Genomic DNA, 26,545 nt, shown 5'->3' with positions numbered 1-26,545 from the left:
AAAAAAAACATAACCAACCAAACAAAGCGCGCAAACTGAAAACGAAACACCCATCCCCAAATATCAAACCCTAGAAAAAAAAACCCCAAAATAATAAATTGAAGCAGTTGAAGCAGTTGTTCCCACCGCCTCCACCTCCTCCGCGACCACCGCCACCGTTGTAGCCTCCTCCGCCATAACCGCCGCCTCAACCGCCGCCGAGCGACCTGCGCTCCGGTGTCCTCGTCCTCGGCGGCCGGGGTCTCCTCGTCCTCACGGTGCTCGGGATCGTTGCTGGCCATGGATGAATTAGGAGAAGAAACTAGAAGCGACGCGAAATGGAAGAGAAGAGTGAAAGAAAACTTAGGGTTTTACAGCGAGATCGGCGATGAGAGACATAAACTTACAGATCGAGGACGGCGTCTTCGTCTTCCTCGCTGGTACTGACAGCGACCTCTTCGAGCTTGACGATCGGAGCGACCTGCGCTTCGGTGTCCTCGTCCTCGGCGGCCGGGTCTCCTCGTCCTCACGGTGCTCGGGATCGTTGCTGGCCATGGATGAATTCGGAGAAGAAACTAGAAGCGACGCGAAATGGAAGAGAAGAGCGAAAGAAAAAAGGCCTGGTTGATTAATGATCTTAATTAATAATCTTAATGACATTAATGGGCGGTTATATCAGAATATTTTGTATTAAATGTTTTATTTTCAGCATGTTAATGGGCGGGAACGGTTGGAAGGGTAGTCTCGGCCAATTTTTGTTGTAAATAAATCCTCCTGGCTATTTACCACTTATTTACAGAACGTTGGCTAAAAATAAATTGGCTATTTTCAGGAGGCTACTTAGCTTAATTACCCATAGTTTTAAGTGTATGATACCATTTGATACTGTTCGAAGGGTTTTCTTTATAATATTGAAGTATATTTTAGTTTATATTTTTTTATTTATTTTTTTATGAACATATATAATATGAAATCAAACGGGAATAGAGTATACCGTTCCGATTTTTTTCGGAATTCCGGTATTGTTCGGATCAAACATTCTTAGTCATTTGGGACCGGGTTTCCGTAATTAAGGCTCGAAAGAATTCCATGAAATTCCAAACACTCAGAATTAACCACAACTGCCATTTCTATGTATCTTTGACAGTTGTGTTAAAGGTTCACCTCTAATTTAACAGTTTTATCTGGAGTTTCATCAAAGTTAATAGTTAAACACTCGAACCTGATTTTTTCAACCCAATATACTTGAGAAATTATAATGAATTTTTTTTTTTTTTTTAAAACAGTTAACTTTTTTTAACCCCATTTGAGCGGTTAAAGTAAACTTAGCAATTATTTTTTACAAAATATTTTAGTTAAACTTTATCATGTCCATCAATGTTTCAGTGGTTAGTGACCTCTTTTGTAAAAAATTGAAATAAAAATTTAATAAATGTCCCAAGGAGGGGGATTTTTTTTTTTTTTTTTTTTTTAAATTGCATAGAACTTTCCATTAGGTTTATGGTAAAAAAATATAAGAGAATAGCATTTAGGGCACTCTAGCTAACTAGTAATTTTAAAACGTTGTAATTTTAATATGGCGAACGTTATAAAAGTTTTAATTAACTAGCCATGCCATTTAACATTTTACCCAAATACACTTAGTTCTTTATTTTCTTAAATATAAACAAAAGTAATTAGAGTCCCACAAATAAAATAACTACTTCCCTATACATACGCAATTAATTATTTCTAAAAAAACAGGTACGCTCGAAAAAAAAAATAGAATTATTATTACACCAAATTTTGAAAACCCATAAATTTATTAACGAAAATTTACGATAATTCAAAATGTAAAAAAAAAAAACATACAAAATTTGCGCCTATTAACGTTAGTTAACGAAAATTAACAGACGATTAAAAAATAAAAAACTTGAAACCATATAAACCAGCTCCTATTAACGATAATTGACAAAAATTTACTGACAAATATTAACGATTATTAACTACACGATAGGGTAAATTGCAAAAGGCAATATTATGGTGATATACCTATTTTCAGATCTATTAATATTTCATATATACCTTTTTCTTTTCATTTACACATTCCAAAACAAAAACAAAAAAAGTTCAGGAATAAAATAAAAAGAGAAAGCAAATAGCAGAGAAATTACGTGAGAATGAATGAGCGATCTTTAATTCTTAGAACGGTCACAGAGAGAGAGAGAGAGAGAGAGAGAGAGAGAGAGAGAGAGAGAGAGAGAGAGAGAGAGAGAGAGAGAGAGAGAGAGAGAGAGAGAGAGAGAGAGAGAGAGAGAGAGAGAGAGAGAGAGAGAGATTTGAATTAATAAACAGATGAGAAATTGACCCATTTGCCACCAATTTTATAACATTTTTCCACTTTCCACCAAAAGACTAATTTGGCCAAAAATGCCACCGAGATGTCAACATTGTTAGTGGAGGGCAAAAATAGATGTCAACATTGTTGACATAGATTGTGGCATTTTGGGAAAAAAAATGTTGACATCTCATAGTGAAGGGCAAAAATAGATGTCAACATTGTTGACATAGATGGTGGCATTTTGGGAAAAGTTAGTCTTTTGGTGAAAAGTGGGAAAATGTTATGAAATTGGTGGCAAATAAGGCAATTTCTCTAAACAGATTTAGTTTCTTTTTAATTAGTTAGGCAGATCTTATTATTTAAAAAATTAATTACTTTTAATTTTGAAATTAAATCTGATCATCCAAAGGTTAATTATATTAGGCATAAAATATTTGACCTCACTTGCCACATCAGCGTGAAAAAAATTGAAACGTTAGCTAAAAGGAAATTCATGTGTTTTAAGTGACTTAGTTGGTTATAATTTTCTAGCATTTAATACAAGAAAAATCACAAATCTAAGTCGAAGTAAAACTAACACAAAGTATATATATTCATTCGTCTTGTACATACTTTAGATCTAGGGAAAGATATAGAGCACATTAAAAATCGAACACTTAGCACTTTCAAAATGCTCACTAAGTATAAGAAGGGATTTAAATGGGAAAAACATAATTAAAATCTTTGTATGTTTAACGTGATAGTGTCTTAAATTAATAGGGCCAGCATTTCTGTACGAACCCTTGTATAATTAACTATAAACAAAATTGTGACTCGGACAAAAAAATTACTATAAATTAGATAAAAGTGTGATGCTTATATAGATTATTTCATACTCTTCCGATGCAAAATAAAATAAAATAAATTAAAACCTGGGTAAAGAGTACAGAGAAAAGAAACTGATAAACTAATTAATCCCATGTAAATAGCTAAATAACATAATTAGGCATCAGGATATGTGATCATATCGGCACTAATGCATCGGACTTCATCAGAATTCCGAAGTTAAACGTGCTTGAGCGAGAATAGTACGAGTGATCTCCTGGGAAGTTCTCGTGTTGTACTCTTCTTTTTTTCTTTTAAAAAAAAAACATAATTAGGTATCAACTTATTTAAATGCGAATCAGACAGCAAACATTGGTACTGCTGGCAGACACAAGAAATAAAGATTATCGAAATATCAATATTGGTCGTATATGAAAGACAAAAAATCACGCGCAAAGACTTACACGAAGTAAACGGAGAGCAACTACTTGAGTCAATGAGTTGAAAATGTGGAAGGACATCAGTGAATAGCACTGGATAGCTGGTTGCTATAAATACCAAGTATAGAGCACGGTTATATTATATCTCCCAAACTATTTAACACAAACCAAGAAAACCAAAGGATAAATAATATAATGGCTTTTAAGAAGGGTTTGGCATTTGCTTGGAAGATTATGTTCATGGCTGTGCTTCTTCTAGCCGCCACAGCAATGGTGGCTTCAAGGACCCAACCTTGCCACTTTACCGCTGGTAAGTGCATAATATAGTAACCTGTTTTTGCAACATAATTAGAATTTTCAACTATTTACAATTGGTGGTCATAAGATATTTAAAAACTATTATATAAACAAGAAAAGGGGGAATTTTGGAGATTTATTCTGGGATTTTTAGCTAGTTTTTAAAATAATTTTCAAACTATAATTTTCTTAAGAATTAGGTATATGGTCAATTTGAACCTAGCTCTTATATTTAATTTCAAACTTAATTATTTATGAACGGTCTAATTATTCATAATTAAAAAAAATAGTTCAACTAAAATGGCACCTATATTCCTTATTATCTAAGAGTAAGGCTTCATTAAGTTAAGGTAAACTTTCAATATTTGAGTAATTATGTTATAATTTTAACAAGAATTTGTTGCAACTAGTCAATTTTTTATTTCATTTTTAGGATCTACTTCATTTTAAGGATCTATCCAAAGATTTATTTTCTTAGAGAAATAGTTCAGCATGCCGAAATTGATTAATTAACTGGTGAGGTTAATTTAATTTACTTTGATATGGTGAACTATTTTTTTAAGTAAATTAAATTAACCTAATCAATGAATTTATTTATTTCAGCCTGATGGACTATTTTCTTAATAAAATAAAATTTTAACTATTTTTCAAAAAGATGGTGATTATTGGACTACTGACCTAATTGCACATCATTTTAATACATATAGTTTATTTTAACTTTTTTTAGTATATATGTATATATAGAAATATTTTAAAAATAAAATATTACTCCTTGTGATTGCAGGTACAAATAATAAGGCAGAGTTTGTGGCTAAACGTCGATTGAACGACGATGGTCCACATGGTGGAAATCGTATAAATAATGGTCACACATAAATATATACAAGGTTTTGTCCTCTAATATAATTAAGCTCGCATTAGCAAATGATATAAAAACTTTGTATGTGCTTCGATTCTGTTAGTGTTTAAGTAGCTAAAATAAAGAGGGCTGGATTTCATCTTGAAGTTTCTGTAATTTATGCATTATAATTAAGTAGCGCCTTATGTATGAGCTTTTAGAGGATCTACTTGTAATATATTTGCATTGTATGTGAGAGCTTAAATGTATAAGCCTTTCTTATAATAATATAATAAAGTCTTATATAAAAGTCATGTCTCGTTTCCTTCTCAATTTTAATTTATACGTGACAAGAAGATTCGAATATAGACTTTGTAGTTGACTTTAGGTGGAATCTAATTTTAGATCACCTATGATTAATCCGACATTCCGTTCAAGTGTATTTATTGGGGGGTTTTGGGTATGTCACTCATCTCGCCGTTGATATTGTAATCGTATTAGTTTTCCATGTAGACTCTTCTTAAGTACCTAGATTGAGTGTGACCATGCTAAGTCTTTTCCCAACCAAGTGACGGTTCAAAGAGAAATGCATTTACAATCAACCAAATGGGCCTTGATTTTGGTAAGGCTCGCTCTAATAACGAACCTTTTGTGTGATGGCTCATCGAAAAATTGAGACGGTAGTTTAAGCCATTAGGTGTAGCCACATTTCCATCTATTTGAATTGAAACTAAAACATTTGGTAGCTTAGTGTGATCTAGGTCATTACATCTAAGACGTTAAATATTTTTTCTTTGAAGAAAAAATTGTCCTAATTATAATTAGAACCTACGATCTCAAATTGGTGTGGGTAGGAGTGTTTGATGACATCTATATTGTATTAAGCTATCACGATGGCCATGGTGGTGGCAAAGGATTCGTCAGCGAGCAAGGATGACATGAAGAACTTCGTCTTCACACATTTAACAATCGCCGACGATTAGTTACGATGAGCTCCTCTAGAGCTTCCACTTTTTCTTGCCCTTCAAATAACTCCCCAATCTATCTCATAAAAACCTTAAATCAGCACGCAATAACATCGAAAAAAAAAGGAAAAAAATAAAAAGAGAATAAGTGAGAGAGAGCATGGAAGTGCTTGATCATCGGTGAAGGGGGTTTTCTTGATCGTCGCATGGGCAATATAATTTTGTAATAGTGGATTGATTTTTTTGAAAGTTTATTGCTTTATTTAAATTTTCTTATTGACCTTATATTTTAATATGGATTATACATATTTGATACACGATTTGTAATATTTTAATTTTAATAAAAACTATACTTTTAGTATGTTTAGCAACTTTTTTACCGTCGGCGTGTCGATTTTCCGTTGAAAAACATTCTTTGATCGAAATATAACATTTTCGCTATCACACTAAATTTCCTCAATTATCCATTGGCATGTCTATTTTCAATGACTTTCAAGCCTGGAAACGACATGGAAACAAAATTTGAACGTTATTGTAAACTTACGTTCAAGAATTTAAATTTCAGGAATTGTTGTCATATTTGCGGTGACATGTCATTTTTCGGAGGGTATTAAAGTTAAACACCGATGTAGCCAAACAGGTGCAAGTTTTAAAAATTCAAATAATTAGCAAATTAGACATATTTATATTTTAGATTGCTATTTAGTTAGCGTTTGATACATATTTGATCAATAAATAAATTTTTGCTATTTACAATTATTTATAACTGATTACACAAAAATTGATTATTTATCAAACATCGACTTAATAGCTAACTCAAAATATGTAAATATGGCTATATATCACTTTGGTATTCTCGAAGGGGTTTGTAGTTATGTAGCCAAATTAAAGTAGCGCCTACATTTTACAAAATAGCCGAAACTGAGTGAGGCAAAGTATCTAAAATAAATCAAAATCCCCAAAATACATATTCGTTCTCCTCTTTTCTTCAGCCCATCCATGCTCGACGAGCTTAAAGTCGTTTGGCTGAGCTCGGATCACGGCGGTCATGGCGGTGGTGGCGAAGGATTCGTCGGTGAGCAAGAATGCCACGGAGGACTCCGTCTTCAGAGTCAGACCTTTCGCCGACGATTCCTTCCGAAGAGCTCCTCCAATTCTGAGTATCACAAGAAAGCTAGAATAGGGCAAATACCTTGAATGAAACCTAGCTTCGTGGCTGCGCGAATCGCCGAAGAACACCGTAATCGCTGTTTGGGCGTGGCTTAGCACGAAAATCACCCAAGTCAATCGCCGTTTGGAAGCTGCATTCTTCACTGGTATGTTCATAATCGGATTAATCGATTGAATCAAGTCTGTTTCTATTCTGAATCATGTTTGATTATCATTATGCACCCGTGGTACAATTAAACCGAATTGTGTTTGTTGATCAGTCTTAACACTGTACGCACTTTATCTGGTTTTATCCTATTCTGATATTAGGCTGGTACAGTTGGTTTTATGCTTGAACCCAAACAAATACTTTTTTTTTCTCCCACAGCAGTAAATATGGTTTGAGTTGAAAAGTTGCGTCCATTGACATTTCATCCAAGCCCTGAAAGATGGTTTGGTGGTAAGAACTTTTAATGTTCATCGTGGAAAGCCTGTATTAAATTTGAAGGCACTGAAAAGAATCAGAACCCAAATAATGATAAGTTTGAGGATTTCCTTTATGATAGCAAATTTCTACGTGCCAAACTACCAAATAACATCCTCAAATCTGAAACAAACTCTTTAAATGATTTATTTTGGATATTCAAATATGTTTCCCCATGCAAAATCTATTTTATACCTGTATAAACAGTAAAGTCTCCAACTTGTTTCAGTTCAACATTTTGTCCTTCCTTTATATTTGTTATGATGAACAAGTTTAGAGCCTTGTGGAAGTCATATTTCTTATAATAATAATAATAATAATGAAAAGAGTTGACTTTTTAAGATGCCTATATGTAAAACGAATAATATTCCGTGTTTCTAGTTCAGACAAAACGGTTGAACAAGAGGTATACAGTCAATAACTATGACTTTTTCTATGCGAAGAAAGAAAGAAAAAAAGAAAGAAAGAAACACCATATTTTGATATTATAATGAAGCGCACCAACTAAATCACTAGAGATTCCATAAAAAAGATTTCTATCTTTTTTCGCAATGAGAAACACAGACACTCTCAGATTAGCAATGATAATCTTAATTTCTTTGGCTCGGCCTTGGACAGTAATGAGCAGAGAAGAAACAGAGGCGCTTCTGAAATGGAAAGCCAGTCTCCCGAAACAGCCACTCCTCAATTCCTGGGCTCTCCCAACGCCAAATTCCAATTCTTCCCTCGCAGTTAGCCCGTGCAAATGGTTCGGAATCTCATGCGACATCAATGGAAGCGTGACAACCATAAACTTAGCTTACACAGGCCTCAATGGAACACTCCAAGCCTTGGACGTCTCTTCCTTCCCCAAACTCCTTCGTCTCGATCTCAAAGTCAACAACCTCGCCGGAATTATACCCGAGAACATCGGAGCCGCTTCGACCCTCGAGTTTCTCGACCTCTCGACGAACTCTCTAGAAGGTTCTCTTCCTCTCTCCCTCGCCAACCTCACGAGAGTTTACGAGCTCGACGTCTCGCGGAACAACATTACCGGGACGTTGGACCCTCGTTTATTCCCGGCCTCATCTTCGGATAAAACCGGTCTGTTAGGCCTTAAACGTCTCTTGGCCCAAAACACTCTGCTCGGAGGAAAGATTCCGGAAGAGATAGGAAACTTGAAGTTCCTATCTCTCTTGGCTCTCGACAACTGTTTCTTCACCGGTCCAATCCCACAGTCTTTCGGAAACCTCACCGAGATGGCTGCCCTCAGGCTTTCAAATAACCAACTCTCCGGTCCGTTCCCGGAGAAGATCGCGGAAATGAGGAAGTTGACGGACTTGCGGTTGTTCATCAACCGGCTGTCTGGTTTGGTTCCAGCGACGCTCGGAAACGCGTCAGCGTTGGTGGTGCTTAGCTTGTCGGAGAACAACTTCACCGGAAGTTTGCCGCCGGGAGTCTGTAGATTCGGAACCCTGGTCAATTTCACCGCCCACACGAACAATTTCTCAGGGCCGGTCCCGGAGAGCCTCAGAAACTGTTCTTCCCTGTACAGAGTGAGGCTCGAACACAACCGGCTATCGAGCCGCCTCGATCGGGAATTCGGAGTTTATCCGAACCTCACATTCATCGACCTCAGCTTCAACAGGTTTCATGGCGAGCTCTCGCCGGAATGGGGACGAAGCCGGAACCTGACGTTTATCGGAATGGCCGGGAACATGATAAGCGGAAAAATTCCCGATGGGATCGCAGGGTTGAGCCACTTAGTAATGCTCGATCTCTCTTCCAATAAATTCTCCGGAAAGATACCGGAGAATATTGGAAAGTGGTCTCCGCAATTGTCCTACTTAAACCTGAATGGTAACCAGTTTCTCGGCGATATACCAGCGGTGATCGGAGGGTTTTCGAATCTGGCGTCCTTAGACCTGTCAATGAACAATCTGAGTGGAGCGATCCCACCGGAAATCGGGAGTTGCACGAAGCTTCAAGATCTGAGCCTAGCCGTGAACCATCTGAGTGGTGAAATCCCGTATCAGATCGGCAATCTCGCGACGTTGCAAGAACTGGATCTGAGTCACAACTCGCTGAGCGGTAACATAACTCCAGAGTTAGGTAAGCTCAGAACCTTAGAGTATCTGAACCTGTCGAACAACAATCTCACTGGTACTATTCCCCGATCTTTCTCTGGCATGGTGAGCTTGACCGATATCAACCTCTCAAACAACTCTCTGGAAGGTCTTGTCCCCGATCTCAACATATTCCGATCGGCGAAACCAGACTCTCTCGCCCATAACAAAGACCTCTGCAGCCAAGGAAAAACAATACAAGGCCTGCCATTATGCGAAGGCGGAGAAACAGAAAGCCCCGAACGGGGAAAGAAAGAATATCTCATGGTTCTTCTGCTTTCCCTCTTCATTCCCCTGAGTGTTCTTCTATCGTTCGCCGTCTGGTATTGGGCGCTCCGACGGGGAAGGAGATCGAGAACTTCTCTGTTGAGCAGCGGGAACACTCTGTCGTTTTGCTACACCGACGGGAAATTCACGTACAGAGAGATTCTAGGGACCACCAGAGACCTCGACGAGAAGCAATGCGTCGGTGCCGGCGGATTCGGGAGAGTTTACAGAGTCGAGATCCCAGGCCGGAGCCAGATCTTCGCAGTGAAGAAGCTCATCTTCGGATCGACGAGCGAGGAGGCTAGGAGAGACAGCATAAAAAGCTTCACGAACGAGGCGGAGAAGCTGACGGAGATCAAGCACCGCAACATCGTGAAGCTCTTCGGGTTCTGTTCCCGCGAAGCTGACACGTATCTTGTCTACGAGTTCGTTGAGAACGGAAGCCTGAAAGATGTCCTGAGCGACGATGGTAGAGCCGGGGAGCTCGGCTGGGAGAAGCGGGTCCGGGTTCTAGAAGGTGTGGCTCACGCATTGTCGTACTTGCACAACGACTGTGTTCCGCCCATAATCCACCGAGACATCTCGAGCAAGAATGTCTTGCTGGACTCGGAGCTCGAGGCTCGGGTCTCGGATTTTGGAACCGCCAGGTTTCTGGATCCGGATTCTTCTAATTGGACCGCAGTTGCTGGAACCTTCGGTTACCTTGCTCCCGGTAAGTTTTTTATTTTTTTTTTATTTTTCTGTATCATAGTATACATTGCAAAAATTATATGGCTAGGTATTACGATGTCGAGTGTGTTAATTGATTATTGAAGTCCGTTTTAAAGATCTCACGTCAAAAATATACAGAGACTTAACAAGGCATAATTAAACCACGAGTCTCTCTTCTCATAGTCGATTAATTTTGAGAAATGTAAGTCAAATGTTAAATTTGGACTATCTTGAGAAAAATTAAGTTTTGAATGTCTAAAGAACTGATGAAATCGTTACTGTGCGAATCGAACTATGTTTAATTATATATGAAATGTTGCAGAGTTAGCTTATGACATGGTTGCGACGGAGAAATGTGATGTTTATAGTTTCGGGGTATTGGCGCTTGAGGTTCTGATGGGAAAACATCCGAGCGAGCTTATTTCAGATTTATACTCGGGTTCTGTTCAAAGCGTCGATTACAAGGATATTTTAGATCCTCGACTCTCGCAGCGTGTGAGTGGAGTAACCGCGGATAGGTTGGAGAAAATTACGAAATTAGCCGTCTCGTGTTTGGTGCCGAAACCCGAGTACCGACCCACCATGAGAATTGTTGCTAATCTGCTTGAAATTCAGGCTCAAGATAATGGCTTGAAAACTTTAGATGTTAATTATCTAAAGGAAGATCATATGTATGTGTAAATTTGTAGTGATGAGTGAATGTAGAAACAAGTCAGCAATTTGTAGAAATTTAGTGCTTGAACGATATGAGCTCACTTCATCTCAACTCTAAGCTCACCTCACCTTCTCAGCTGAACTCAGCTCGTCTCGGAGCTAGTCTACCTTGGAAATAGCCTTTACCTTGGAGGTAATACTGTACTTATAATTCGTTAGTTCCCACGTATTTATTGCTACGAATCTCTTACATTTATTGCTTCAGATAGCTCATGTAAATAATAAAAATGTGTAATTTTTGTCATCCTCAATAATCATGTACAAAACTATCCCAATACTATTGTCATTTGTCTCTAAATTTCTATAATATTATATGTTTTTCATTGTCAAGTTCGCGTTTGTACTGAGAAGATCTCTCTTTTCTGGTTCTCAATTTCTCTCTTTTTTCGTTTCAGAAGTAGATTGTGCAAAACAGGCCATACACAATTTCTCATAAAAATATTATAAAGTTAGGCTAAAATTAATTAGGAAAATTACTCATGTATATTTTGTGTTTCAATGATATATCGAGTTTAACCTTTAATTTTCAAAAATATCGAGTTTGTACTCTCTGTTTAATTAAAACGACGAAATTATACTCTAGAATAGACAACACTGTCAATAATCTTCCTTTTATTGATTTTTCATTGATAGTGACTCTAATATTTATATGTAAATTGCAGTTTACTTTTATTCATTTGCGCCATATATGTAATTTATTTAAAAACGAAAAAAATAAACAACAGTCTCTAAATCGTGAATAGCACAGATAGAGGAAATGGGTAAAAATCGACAATCGATAGTCATCAAAATCACTAATTCGAGCAGCGAATCCAGGAGTCAAAGTTGTAATTCGAACACGAAAGGATCAAACCATCTCTTGTGAAGTTTGAATTTTATTAGTCTATTTCGATCTAGGTTATTTTTTATTTCAAAATTGGGAATTTAGAGATAATGGTACTGGCTTGAGGTTTGGTTCGATTTCTTATATATATAATAGTCAACATCAATGACAAATCAATAAAAAGAAGATTCGTGCAAGTGTTATCTATTTTAGGATATAATTTCATCATTTTAATTAAACAAAGTTATTTTTAAAAAATCAAAGATTAAACTCGAAATTTCACTTCAACATCAATGACAAATCAATAAAAAGAAGATTCGTGTAACTGTTATCTATTTTAGGATATAATTTCATCATTTTAATTAAACAAATTTATTTTAAAAAAATCAAAGATTAAACTCGAAATTTCACTAAAAATACGAATATATATGTGTCATTTTCCCAAATTAATATTATAAACCAACAGAAGCTTAGAACGCAAGGAATGGCTTAAATACACTCACAACCATTCACATGAAGAACACACGAATTTGGTAACGAGGCGGCAACCAGATGAAGCCACGTCATTGCTTAGTAGATTATTCTCAATTATATCAGTGATTGATTGTTTATGAACATTTTTTTATAAATGCTTCTGGCCAATTCGAATAGCCACAATAAATGAACTTAGGCTTATGTGTTGGCTAAAACCTGCTCAGTTTAAATTTTTTTAGTCACAATTCAACTTATTCTGATATATATATATACACACACACTGGATTGAATACGACGTTGGAACACAATATGTCAAACTGTTTTTGAGACGTTTCATCATCAGTGCTTATTCTCTCCGGGGCTATACTTGTACGTTTCACATTTGTTATTGATATCACATTATCACGTGATTCTATAGTCAACTTTTGCAATTACTGTTTTGTGAAATGATCGGATTCAAAATGGGCCAAGTCATTAGTTTATTGTCTGAACTCTGAACTCGTGTAGGTATTTCGTACATTTCCGTGATCGACAAGGCAACCGTTTAACGCATTAGTTTAAACGTTAAGTTCAATAGAATACAATGCAAAAAAAAAAAAATTAAAAAAAAAAGACTTAGTCAAGTAATTCAAAAAGAAAAAAAAAAGACATAAAATAGTTCTCATGCAAAATAATTTTAAATTATGTTTGAATGGTCAAAACTTGGCCTTCAAGGTGATGAGAGATTTGTAAAAAACACGGGAACTTTTTTTTTTTTTTTTTTTTCGTGACTATTACTAGAAATTTCCTTTGGTATAGGAAAATGGATACAATTGTCAATTTTTTGAGCGGTACGTATCTATACTCTATTCTACATTTCTGTCTTAATTAACGTCACTTTTTGTGTGTTAAATGTGAAGCATTTTTAAGAGAAAAATATGTAAGGGACATAGAAGTGAAAGCTTGTGGATGAAGAACCATAACCAAAAGAACGAGTGAAATTGAATTCGATAATCAAAATCCTAGGTAGGTTTTGTTAGAATCAATTAGCGAATCTTCAGCGAATCAATGGATCCGAAAATTGAATTCGATCATATCTCTAATAATCTCATAACTAAAACACACAAATATTTTAACAAAAAATTAGGTAAGTAGCTAACTAAAACATTTGGAATTGCTATATAGCAATGTGAAACTGTAAATATGGCTATATATATAATGGACCCATATTTTAATTACCAAAGTAACTCTGATGTCTTGAATAAGTAATTGCACAAAAATGTTGAACTGTACAATTATTCCATAACCAGAAACTAACCATTTATATACGCTTGTGGTTGATATTGTGACTCCTTAATAATCTTTTGCTACTGCTTGTGAAATGTCGTTGGATCCAATTTAATGCTGACTAGTCAGTTTCTGAACTCACACTCGTATATTTTATTCACTACTATAATATGTACCTTAAGACATGAAGGAAAACAGATTCGACAAGTCGCATATGTTTAGACACGAGAATGGGAAAACCAAACGCAAAAATTTTCCAAATATCATTCGCGGTGAGATTTTTCTCTTTTTGTAAATTTGACGACTACAAAAATATACAAATTTCAGACGATGACAGGCGGTAAATTTGTTTCAGATGACTCATGAACCGTTGTCAGTTTCACATCATCAATCGAAGCGCAGCGGTCCAAGTCAAAGATCGCCACCAAAAGAAAATTCCACGAAGGGAGTAGATCAATGGGCGAAGGATATTTAGGGGGATGATGAAGAAGGCCATGACCACGAGGAATAAGCACACATGAGGAATTTGAAAATAAATTCCTATCTCGCCATTTACGGGTAAAGATACGATTGCGATTTTAAGGGCTTTAGACGGAAAAAAAAATTTAAAAAAAAAAAATCGTGTTTAAAGGTGGTTTTTGTCCTATTACTTGGTCAACAATGCATCCATTCGAGGCCTTAAACTTATTCGTAAGTTCAATGGAAAAGAAAATGAGAGAGAGACTTTCCAAGTAATTTGCAAAGAAAAGGGGACTTTGAATCTTTCTCTCAAATGAGTTGAAAATAAAAGTTTATATAAATACTACCAATGTATAAGGTAGTTTCATACCATGAGAATAATGGCTTCAAATAGTAAGCTCTCATTTGTTTGGGTGATTCTTCTCGTCGTTATGCTTCTACTTGCCACAGCAATGGCCTCAAGGAACCCAGGTTTCCTAGGTACGTATTTTAATCACAAACATATTACCATAAATCTTCTAATGTTGGAGAACTATCATATTCTAATTAATATTGTTTTTTCTTCTTCTTCCTCTCTTTAAATCTTAATTATTTGCAGGCTTGAAGGATGTGGCAAAACGTCAGGTGTCTCCAGATGATCCATGGTGTTGTAATGACGTCGTAACGCCTTGAAATATATGAGTGTTTTAGAATTAATGTTGTCCCACTATTCGGGTCACTAGGTTATGATCATAATTTGTTAACGAACAAGTACCAGCTATTATTCTTTTATATCAGAAATTTGTATTCCTTTCTTTGGCATTAATCACCTCTCAGAGTTGTTAATCTTGTTATTCTTAACACCTCTACTAACTTCCCTCCTAAAAATTCAGCATGTTCTAATCAAGCACATAACTATTCTTTACCAAGTATTTTCGTAACATCGCTATTTATAATTTATAATTTTGTAACTATTCTATTAGCTGTTACTCGTAACTTATACTATTATATAAATCAATAAGTAATAAAACTGATTATGTGGTCACATGATGTAATTTTATGTAAATGTTATTATGAACAAAAGCTAATGGAAGAGTTACAAATCTCAAAAATGAAGATATTGAAGAGGTAAATGAATAATATAAAAAGTAGAGTCAAAGTACAACTTGTGAATTTTTTAATTTCAGACTATTTTGTTAATTTTAAATAAATTTGACTGTATAACAGATTCATTCATTTCATTTTTTTACTATTTAGTTACAACACCATTATATATATGTAGCAAGTACGATTGACAAACATTAAAAGAGAGACTCATTCCATAAAACATAAATAAAAGAATAACGTTAATTAAAGTGGTATCGCTCCTGCAAATTATTATATATTTTTTTTCAATTTGTAGAGGAATTGAATAAAGTATGAATTTGATTTTGTCGACAAAGAAAAGACATGTAGTTGAAGGTTGAACAACATTAAATTCAACCGGTGGGTCTAAAGATAGCTTAACTTTAACCCAAAAACTTCGGTAAAGTATAAGAAAATCCACTCATGGTAATTTTAAAATAATTAAAAAAATAACTAAAGTTTAAATTTTCTAAAATAATTAGCCAAAATACTTTGGCAATATAGGCGCTCAAATTTATTACGTAACAACAAAAAGATGTGTAAAAAATAAAAATAAAAATAAAAATAAAAATGAGCAAATTAGGTCACAATATAAAAGATCCTTAAGTAAAAAAAAATTGTGAGAATTCGAAACATCTTATTTTTAAGTTCAAGTTTTGAAAAAAAAAATGATTCTGAATTGAATTATGAATTTCTACAATTCCGACTCTCCTTTAATATAAGAGTAATTTGAGAAGGTAATAGAAGATTGACTATTTATTTTTTAATCAAGACATAATTTAACTATAATTTCAAGAAAAATCATATGAACTAAGCCATGTGAATTGTATGGATTGCAATTTAGCCAATGTTTCACCTACTATTTCAAAAGTAGCCAATTACTCCTACGTGGCTATTTTAATCAAGTGAACATTCACGTTATTCATGTGGAACGTAACAACATGAACCACAGCTGCCCTCTAAGAGTAAAGTAGGAATGTCGTTGAATAATGTTTAGTCCTTCATTTTAGTATACAGTTATTTCCCATAAAAACAAAAATCTAGCAAAGTTTGATGGAATTTTTTTTAGGAAAAATGGTATGAACTAGCCAATCTCAAACTATTGCTTTTGCAAAATAGCCATAGTTTCATTTGTTAGGTAAAATAGCCATCTCTCAAATAACCATCTTTCTGGACCACACTGCGTTGCTCGCCAGAGCCCCCACGCCACCACTCTCATCGGAAAGCGGACTCTCGCCGAGTTCCAGTCTCACCAGGCCTACGGCGGAGGACTCGGAATCCCTAACCAGGCGAACTACCTCCGCTCCGTGAAGCCCAGGCTGTACCAGCACTCCTCTCCGCGATCTCGCCGCCCTCGCCGTCTCCGTCATCGCCGCCTCCGGTGACGCCGTCTCCGTCGAGTCTTCTCCCGCAGCGATCCGGTTTCGCCGCCACCGTCGGAGCGATCGGGAACATCGCGAGCATCGAGGACGCAAGAATCGCGTCGCCGAAGAAGGAGATGTTTCGGTTCTGCTTCAGATCTGTTGGATTTTCAGATTGTCATTAAATTTAATCCTGCCTCGATTAATTTTAATCCAGCCATCATAAACCTTACATTCTGTCTTTATAGTTCGTTGGGATTAAATTTAATCCAACCTAGATTAAGTTGGCTAGTTTGCTTATAGTTGACAAACTATGACTATTTTGCAAAAGCTTAAGTTCTATTTGGCTATATAGCCGCTTCACCCTTTTTTTTATTATTATTAATGGCGTAGGGGCATTCGATCTTTGAGAATGAACACCTTATCTTCTACGATCTCTCCCCACATATATCCATTTGTGTGTGTATGTCAGATCATTAGCGTAGTGAAGCCAATGATGTTAGGGTAAATTTTTTTGGTGATGTTTTGGGATGTTTGTTTGTTAATACTTGCTTTGTTTTTTTCCCAATTATTGTTGCGTTTCAGATTTTTTTTTTTTGTGATGTTTAAATTTTTGGATCTATAAAATAAAATGAAATGTCTACCAAACACATGGACATGGATTGATTCGTTATTTTGCATGCTTCCCTCTGATTGATTTTGAGCAAATAAATTAATGGAGAAAAAAATAATGCAAAAAAGTTATGTTTGATCAAAGAGATCGTCACTTCCGCTAGCTTAGCGAAGAAGAAAGTCAAGGAAACCTCTAATCTATCTGGTTTGCCTCTCTTCGTTCCACTCCTCGATATAATCTGAATCTGTGGCTTTGTTTCTCTTTTTTGCTCTTTTAATTGCTTGATTTGGATCGCTTTCTTATTGATCGTTCCAAGCGTTTTCTGTGACATTCTTCATTTTGAAGATCTTACATTAATTTTTTTTTAAATATAATTTACACTCCTACTCTAATATCTGTTTATTTCTATTAGCTACCTTGTGTTTATTTAAATCCTCGTACTTATATTTAAAATTTAACAGATGCTTGCTTACTAGGTTCTGTTTATTTATATTATCATACAAATTAACAAAAATTAACATATACTAACAAAAAACCTCAGGGAATTCAGGAAAATTTCAAGTATTTTTTCTAGCTCTTGGTGCATCTATACATGGATGGAATTTTCATAAATTACAATTTAATTTCAAAATAACAATTCTCGTGATTTGGAAAACGACACACACAAAGTAAAGAAACTGAACAACTGATATTAGTGGAAGATCAACTAACAGAAATAAACATAAATTAATAACAAAAATAAACAGAAAGGAAACGGGAAACAAAAGAAGCGCTGAAAATATTAAAATAAATCAAATGATTGTTTTTTTTTTACGTTAAAATTAAAAGACATATGTAATCACTTAAAAATATGAATTATTCTTTATGTTGATTAAATAATACAGTTTATATTTGAAAAAATAGATAATTACCTACTATACGCCTACCATACACATGCTGATTCCGCATTGATATCTAAATAATTATCTTCATAAATCAAGGATTCATTACAGCATACATCAAGGTTTCATTTCCTTTTTGAGCTTCAAATTGAATTGAATGTTATATTGGACATTTATATTTATATCTTTGATACGTCGACTACTGGACAAAAATTTTAGTTATTTAAAAAGAAGAGTAATACTGACATTTCAAATCTGTTAATTACTGTTAATGGCTAATTTGAAAAACGGGAATGATTTTTGACACGACGCACGACTCTCACGATTACCCCACCAAAAGTAATAAACACCAAAAAAACTGTTTAAAATTGTCCATTCAAATAAACAGAACGTTGGCCATAAAACAAAATTATAGTTTGCATATTGTCAGATAGCTATAGCACCCTAATTTTAAGTCCTCTAGAAAAAGGCTAATCACTTACAAATCTCATTAATAAAAGGCGTGACTTAAACGATGAGGGAGGATTGATTAGAGTTATTATAATTTTTACCAAATCTATAACTCAGGTATCTCTCCAACGATCTTCAAGATATTCAAGCTACATTAAAAATAAAAATAAAAAAAAGGGTCTAAACGCTAAACTCTTAACTTTAAATCATCTGTTTGTTGCACATCCAAAACAATCATACATATATAGAAAAATGTTGGAATGGTTGACTTAGTCGTGCAGATCATATTCCATGTTTCAAAGCAAACCTTCGATGGAAAAATAAGGGAACTCAACTTTTATATATAACCGTGTCGGTTAGCTAGAGGCTGTTGTTATGTTGAAGCCAAATCATCATTGAAAAATAAGCCACGTTGACTTCTGGAAAACATCACACTTCGATGGAGAGAAATGTGATGTTTATAGTTTCGGGGTATTGGCGCTTGAGGTTCTGATGGGAAAACATCCGAGCGAGCTTATTTCAGATTTCTACTCGGGTTCTGTTCAAAGCGTCGATTACAAGGATATTTTAGATCCTCGACTCTCGCAGCGTGTGAGTGGAGTAACCGCGGATAGGTTGGAGAAAATTACGAAATTAGCCGTCTCGTGTTTGGTGCCGAAACCCGAGTACCGACCCACCATGAGAATTGTTGCTAATCTGCTTGAAATTCAGGCTCGAGATAATGGCTTGAAAACTTTAGATGTTAATTATCTAAAGGAAGATCATATGTATGTGTAAATTTGTAGTGATGAGTGAATGTAGAAATAAGTCAGCTATTTGTAGAAATTTAGTGCTTGAACGATATGAGCTCACTTCATCTCAACTCTAAGTTCACCTCACCTTCTCAGCTGAACTCAGCTCGTCTCGGAGCTAGTCTACCTTGGAAATAGCCTTTACCTTGGAACTAATACTGTACTTATAATTCCTTAGTTCCCACACATTTATTGCTACGAATCTCTTACATTTATTGCTTCAGATATCTCATGTAAATAATAAAAATAAGTGTAATTTTTGTCATCCTCAATAATCATGTACAAAATTATCCCAATATATACTCTCTATTGTCATTTGTCTCTAAATTTCTATAATATTATATGTTTTTCGTTGTCAAGTTCGCGTTTGTGCTGAGAAGATCTCTCTTTTCTGGTTCTCAATTTCTCTTTTATCGTTTCAGAAGTAGATTGTGCAAAACAGGCCATAAACAATTTCTCATAAAAATATTATAAAGTTAGGCTAAAATTAATAGGGAAAATTAAGTATGTATACTAATATCGAGTTTAACGTGGTAGTTAGCTTGGTCTAGCAGTAATCTCACACTCACCTCGACGGAGAGGTCATGGGTTCAAGCCCTCATGGGATGCAGAAATGCATGCTCCCTATGATTTATTCTAATAAGTATGTAATCTTGGCCAATAGTGCCACCTACTATGTAATCTTGGCCGTTAGTGCCACATGCGCTTTGCACTGCTAATATATCATGTAATCCTGGCCGATAGTGCCCCTACTCAAAAAAAAAAATATCGAGTTTAACTTTTAATTATCGAGTTTGTATTCTCTGTTTAATTAAAACGACGAAATTATACTCTAGAATAGATAACACTGTCAATAATCTTCCTTTTATTGATTTTTCATTGATATTGACTCTAATATTTATATGTAAACTACAGTTTACTTTTATTCATTTGCGCCATATATGTAATTTATTTAAAAACGAAAAAAAATAAACAACAATCTCTGAATCGTGAATAGCACAAATAGAGTAAATGGGTAAAAATTGATAGTCGATAGTCATCAAAATCACTCATTCGAGCAGCGAATTCAAGAGTCAAAGTTGCAATTCGAACACTAAAGGATCAAACCATCTCTTGTGAAGTTTGAATTTTATTAGTTTATTTCGATCTAAGGCTATTTTTTATTTCAAAATTGGGAATTTAGGGATAATGGTACTGGCTTGGGGTTTGGTTCGATTTCTTATTATATATATATATATATATATATATATATATATATATATATATATATATATATATATATAGTCAACATCAATGACAAATCAATAAAAAGAAAATTCATGCAACTGTTATCTATTTTAGAATATAATTTCATCATTTAAATTAAACAGAGTTATTTAAAAAAATCAAATATTAAACTCAAAATTTCATTAAAACACGAATATATATGTGTCATTTTCCCAAATTAATATTATAAACCAATAGAAGCTTAGAACGCAAGGAATGGCTTAAATACACTCACAACCATTCACATGAAGAACACACGAATTTGGTAACGAGGCGGCAACCAGATGAAGCCACGTCATTGCTCAGTAGATTATTCTCAATTATATCAGTGATTGATTGTTTATGAACATTTTTTTTATAAATGCTTTTGGCCAATTCGAATAGCCACAATAAATGAACTTAGGCTTATGTGTTGGCTAAAACCTGCTCAGTTTAAATTTTTTTAGTCACAATTCAACTTATTCTGATATATATATATACACACACACTGGATTGAATACGACGTTGGAACACAATATGTCAAACTGTTTTTTAGACGTTTCATCATCAGTGCTTATTCCCTCCGGGGCTATACTTGTACGTTTCACATTTGTTATTGATATCACGTGATTCTATAGTCAACTTTTGCAATTACTGTTTTGTGAAATGATCGGATTCAAAATGGGCCAATTCATTAGTTTATTGTCTGAACTCATGTAGGTATTTCGTACATTTCCGTGATCGACAAGGCAACCGTTTAACGCATTAGTTTAAACGTTAAGTTCAATAGAATACAATGCAAAAAAAAAAAAAAAAAAAAAGACTTAGTCAAGTAATTCAAAAAGAAAAAAAAAGACATAAAATAGTTCTCATGCAAAATAATTTTAAATTATGTTTGAATGGTCAAAACTTGGCCTTCAAGGTGATGAGAGATTTGTAAAAAACACGGGAACTTTTTTTTTTTTTTCGTGACTATTACTAGAAATTTCCTTTGGTATAGGAAACAAACCAAACTTAGCTTCTCATAAAATGTCTAGAAATGGATACAATTGTCAATTTTTTGAGCGGTAGGTATCTATACTCTATTCTACATTTCTGTCTTAATTAACGTCACTTTTTGTGTGTTAAATGTGAAGCATTTTTAAGAGAAAAATATGTAAGGGACATAGAAGTGAAAGCTTGTGGATGAAGAACCAGAACCAAAAGAACGAGTGAAATTGAATTCGATAATCAAAATCCTAGGTAGGTTTTGTTAGAATCAATTAGCGAATCAATAGATCCGAAAATTGAATTCGATCATATCTCTAATAATCTCATAACTAAAACACACAAATATTTTAACAAAAAATTAGGTAAGTAGCTAACTAAAACATTTGGAATTGCTATATAGCAATGTGAAACTGTAAATATGGCTATATATATAATGGACCCATATTTTAATTACCAAAGTAACTCTGATGTCTTGAATAAGTAATTGCACAAAAATGTTGAACTGTACAATTATTCCATAACCAGAAACTAACCATTTATATACGCTTGTGGTTGATATTGTGACTCCTTAATAATCTTTTGCTACTGCTTGTGAAATGTCGTTGGATCCAATTTAATGCTGACTAGTCAGTTTCTGAACTCACACTCGTATATTTTATTCACTACTATAATATGTACCTTAAGACATGAAGGAAAACAGATTCGACAAGTCGCATATGTTTAGACACGAGAATGGGAAAACCAAACGCAAAAATTTTCCAAATATCATTCGCGGTGAGATTTTTCTCTTTTTGTAAATTTGACGACTACAAAAATATACAAATTTCAGACGATGACAGGCGGTAAATTTGTTTCAGATGACTCATGAACCGTTGTCAGTTTCACATCATCAATCGAAGCGCAGCGGTCCAAGTCAAAGATCGCCACCAAAAGAAAATTCCAAGAAGGGAGTAGATCAATGGGCGAAGGATATTTAGGGGGATGATGAAGAAGGCCATGACCACGAGGAATAAGCACACATGAGGAATTTGAAAATAAATTCCTATCTCGCCATTTACGGGTAAAGATACGATTGCGATTTTAAGGGCTTTAGACGGAAAAAAAAATTTAAAAAAAAAAAATCGTGTTTAAAGGTGGTTTTTGTCCTATTACTTGGTCAACAATGCATCCATTCGAGGCCTTAAACTTATTCGTAAGTTCAATGGAAAAGAAAATGAGAGAGAGACTTTCCAAGTAATTTGCAAAGAAAAGGGGACTTTGAATCTTTCTCTCAAATGAGTTGAAAATAAAAGTTTATATAAATACTACCAATGTATAAGGTAGTTTCATACCATGAGAATAATGGCTTCAAATAGTAAGCTCTCATTTGTTTGGGTGATTCTTCTCGTCGTTATGCTTCTACTTGCCACAGCAATGGCCTCAAGGAACCCAGGTTTCCTAGGTACGTATTTTAATCACAAACATATTACCATAAATCTTCTAATGTTGGAGAACTATCATATTCTAATTAATATTGTTTTTTCTTCTTCTTCCTCTCTTTAAATCTTAATTATTTGCAGGCTTGAAGGATGTGGCAAAACGTCAGGTGTCTCCAGATGATCCATGGTGTTGTAATGACGTCGTAACGCCTTGAAATATATGAGTGTTTTAGAATTAATGTTGTCCCACTATTCGGGTCACTAGGTTATGATCATAATTTGTTAACGAACAAGTACCAGCTATTATTCTTTTATATCAGAAATTTGTATTCCTTTCTTTGGCATTAATCACCTCTCAGAGTTGTTAATCTTGTTATTCTTAACACCTCTACTAACTTCCCTCCTAAAAATTCAGCATGTTCTAATCAAGCACATAACTATTCTTTACCAAGTATTTTCGTAACATCGCTATTTATAATTTATAATTTTGTAACTATTCTATTAGCTGTTACTCGTAACTTATACTATTATATAAATCAATAAGTAATAAAACTGATTATGTGGTCACATGATGTAATTTTATGTAAATGTTATTATGAACAAAAGCTAATGGAAGAGTTACAAATCTCAAAAATGAAGATATTGAAGAGGTAAATGAATAATATAAAAAGTAGAGTCAAAGTACAACTTGTGAATTTTTTAATTTCAGACTATTTTGTTAATTTTAAATAAATTTGACTGTATAACAGATTCATTCATTTCATTTTTTTACTATTTAGTTACAACACCATTATATATATGTAGCAAGTACGATTGACAAACATTAAAAGAGAGACTCATTCCATAAAACATAAATAAAAGAATAACGTTAATTAAAGTGGTATCGCTCCTGCAAATTATTATATATTTTTTTTCAATTTGTAGAGGAATTGAATAAAGTATGAATTTGATTTTGTCGACAAAGAAAAGACATGTAGTTGAAGGTTGAACAACATTAAATTCAACCGGTGGGTCTAAAGATAGCTTAACTTTAACCCAAAAACTTCGGTAAAGTATAAGAAAATCCACTCATGGTAATTTTAAAATAATTAAAAAAATAACTAAAGTTTAAATTTTCTAAAATAATTAGCCAAAATACTTTGGCAATATAGGCGCTCAAATTTATTACGTAACAACAAAAAGATGTGTAAAAAATAAAAATAAAAATAAAAATGAGCAAATTAGGTCACAATATAAAAGATCCTTAAGTAAAAAAATAAATTGTGAGAATTCGAAACATCTTATTTTTAAGTTCAAGTTTTGAAAAAAAAAATGATTCTGAATTGAATTATGAATTTCTACAATTCCGACTCTCCTTTAATATAAAGAGTAATTTGAGAAGGTAATAGAAGATTGACTATTTATTTTTTAATCAAGACATAATTTAACTATAATTTCAAGAAAAATCATATGAACTAAGCCATGTGAATTGTATGGATTGCAATTTAGCCAATGTTTCACCTACGATTTCAAAAGTAGCCAATTACTCCTACGTGCCTATTTTAATCGAGTGAACATTCACGTTATTCATGTGGACTGCTACGTTTCCATCACGTGGAACGTAACAACATGAACCACCGCTGCCCTCTAATTAAGAGTAAAGTAGGAATGTCGTTGAATAATGTTTAGTCCTTTATTTTAGGATACAGTTATTTCCCATAAAAACAAAAATCTAGCAAAGTTTGATGGAATTTTTTTTATTATTATTAACAAATAATTGGCTGCATAAGCCACGGAAAGTGTAGCAATTTAAAATTAGCCAACCTTTCGTTAATTTCCTGTAAATAGTCATCTTGCTTACGTGGCAGCTTATTAATTGAATTAGTTTTACTTTTTTGTCCTTCAGCTATTTTAATTAGGCAATTTTTTAAAAAAAATTCGAATTAAATATTAAACCGAAAATGGAAGTTTCAAATTTGAAATTTGAAATTTGAATTTTGAGCAGATTTTGAAAGATATCAGCCATTAATTGTTATGTATTTGGAAATTTTTAACATTGACTTTAGTTAATTAGTTTCTATTTTCGTTGCAATTCATTAGGTAATTAATTTCGAATTAATTCTTCATTCATTGATATTTTTTTGTCTTCCATATATTCATAATTTCCAGAATTTTCGTGCTCAAAATATTTCCAGAATTTTTCAGTTTATTTACACGATTAACTGTAAATAGGCTTTGTATTTACAATGAATATACTGTAAATAAGCTTCGTTTTTACATGAATATACTGTAAATAGATAGCCTATTTACACGAACATACTGTAAATAGGCTATCTATTTACACGAACATACTGTATATTAAAAAAAAAAAAAAAAAAAAAAAAAAAAAAAAAAAAACATAACCAACCAAACAAAGCGCGCAAACTGAAAACGAAACACCCATCCCCAAATATCAAACCCTAGAAAAAAACCCCAAAATAATAAATTGAAGCAGTTGAAGCAGTTGTTCCCACCGCCTCCACCTCCTCCGCGACCACCGCCACCGCTGTAGCCTCCTCCGCCATAACCGCCGCCTCAACCGCCGCCGAGCGACCTGCGCTCCGGTGTCCTCGTCCTCGGCGGCCGGGGTCTCCTCGTCCTCACGGTGCTCGGGATCGTTGCTGGCCATGGATGAATTAGGAGAAGAAACTAGAAGCGACGCGAAATGGAAGAGAAGAGCGAAAGAAAACTTAGGGTTTTACAGCGAGATCGGCGATGAGAGACAGAAACTTACAGATCGAGGACGGCGTCTTCGTCTTCCTCGCCGGTACTGACAGCGACCTCTTCGAGCTTGACGATCGGAGCGACCTGCGCTTCGGTGTCCTTGTCCTCGGCGGCCGGGTCTCCTCGTCCTCACGGTGCTCGGGATCGTTGCTGGCCATGGATGAATTCGGAGAAGAAACTAGAAGCGACGCGAAATGGAAGAGAAGAGCGAAAGAAAAAAGGCCTGGTTGATTAATGATCTTAATTAATAATCTTAATGACATTAATGGGTGGTTATATCAGAATATTTTGTATTAAATGTTTTATTTTCAGCATGTTAATGGGCGGGAACGGTTGGAAGGGTAGTCTCGGCCAATTTTTGTTGTAAATAAATCCTCCTGGCTATTTACCACTTATTTACAGAACGTTGGCTAAAAATAAATTGGCTATTTTCAGGAGGCTACTTAGCTTAATTACCCTATTATTAATGGCGTAGGGGCATTCGATCTTTGAGAATGAACACCTTATCTTCTACGATCTCTCCCCACATATATCCATTTGTGTGTGTATGTCAGATCATTAGCGTAGTGAAGCCAATGATGTTAGGGTAAATTTTTTTGGTGATGTTTTGGGATGTTTGTTTGTTAATACTTGCTTTGTTTTTTTCCCAATTATTGTTGCGTTTCAGATTTTTTTTTTTTGTGATGTTTAAATTTTTGGATCTATAAAATAAAATGAAATGTCTACCAAACACATGGACATGGATTGATTCGTTATTTTGCATGCTTCCCTCTGATTGATTTTGAGCAAATAAATTAATGGAGAAAAAAATAATGCAAAAAAGTTATGTTTGATCAAAGAGATCGTCACTTCCGC

The 26,545-nt window shown here is 34.5% G+C and overlaps 1 protein-coding gene and 2 long non-coding RNA genes across 4 annotated transcripts; 2 read left to right on the top strand and 1 right to left on the bottom strand.

The window, feature by feature from the left end:
• Positions 1 to 25,684, bottom strand: LOC149379890 (uncharacterized). Its single transcript, XR_016294142.1, has 3 exons — positions 25,521 to 25,684; positions 387 to 460; positions 1 to 273 (listed from the first exon to the last, which is right to left on the bottom strand). It is a non-coding gene; the product is annotated as an uncharacterized LOC149379890 (long non-coding RNA).
• On the top strand, positions 3,611 to 4,929 carry LOC149379892 (uncharacterized). Its single transcript, XR_016294140.1, has 2 exons — positions 3,611 to 3,853; positions 4,625 to 4,929. It is a non-coding gene; the product is annotated as an uncharacterized LOC149379892 (long non-coding RNA).
• LOC149379891 (uncharacterized) lies at positions 6,576 to 11,344 on the top strand. Of its 2 annotated transcripts, XM_089602784.1 has the most exons (3): positions 6,576 to 6,959; positions 7,895 to 10,360; positions 10,682 to 11,344. In XM_089602784.1, exons 2-3 carry the CDS (start codon positions 7,897 to 7,899, stop codon positions 11,038 to 11,040), a joined length of 2,823 nt encoding a protein of 940 aa, XP_089458910.1. In that variant the 5' UTR covers positions 6,576 to 6,959; positions 7,895 to 7,896; the 3' UTR covers positions 11,041 to 11,344. The 2 variants fall into 2 exon arrangements, with proteins under 2 accessions (XP_089458910.1, XP_089458909.1); XM_089602783.1 differs by lacking the exon at positions 6,576 to 6,959 and having other exon boundaries at positions 7,615 to 10,360.
• Positions 25,685 to 26,545: the final 861 nt, after the last annotated feature.

Source organism: Urtica dioica, chromosome 12, assembly GCF_054948205.1.
Source record: "Urtica dioica subsp. dioica isolate 48M chromosome 12, U.dioica_male_clone48M_v1_H2, whole genome shotgun sequence".
In the NCBI taxonomy this organism is placed as follows: Eukaryota; Viridiplantae; Streptophyta; class Magnoliopsida; order Rosales; family Urticaceae; genus Urtica; species Urtica dioica.
The sequence above is the reverse complement of the archived record's forward strand: the minus strand, read 5'-3'. Positions and strand labels throughout refer to the sequence as shown.

Coding starts and splice junctions, on each gene's coding strand:
- LOC149379891 (XM_089602783.1), top strand. CDS start 7,828: ATGAGAAACACAGACACTCTCAGATTAGCAATGATAATCTTAATTTCT. Junction 10,361..10,681: donor CTTCGGTTACCTTGCTCCCG/GTAAGTTTTTTA, acceptor GAAATGTTGCAG/AGTTAGCTTATGACATGGTT.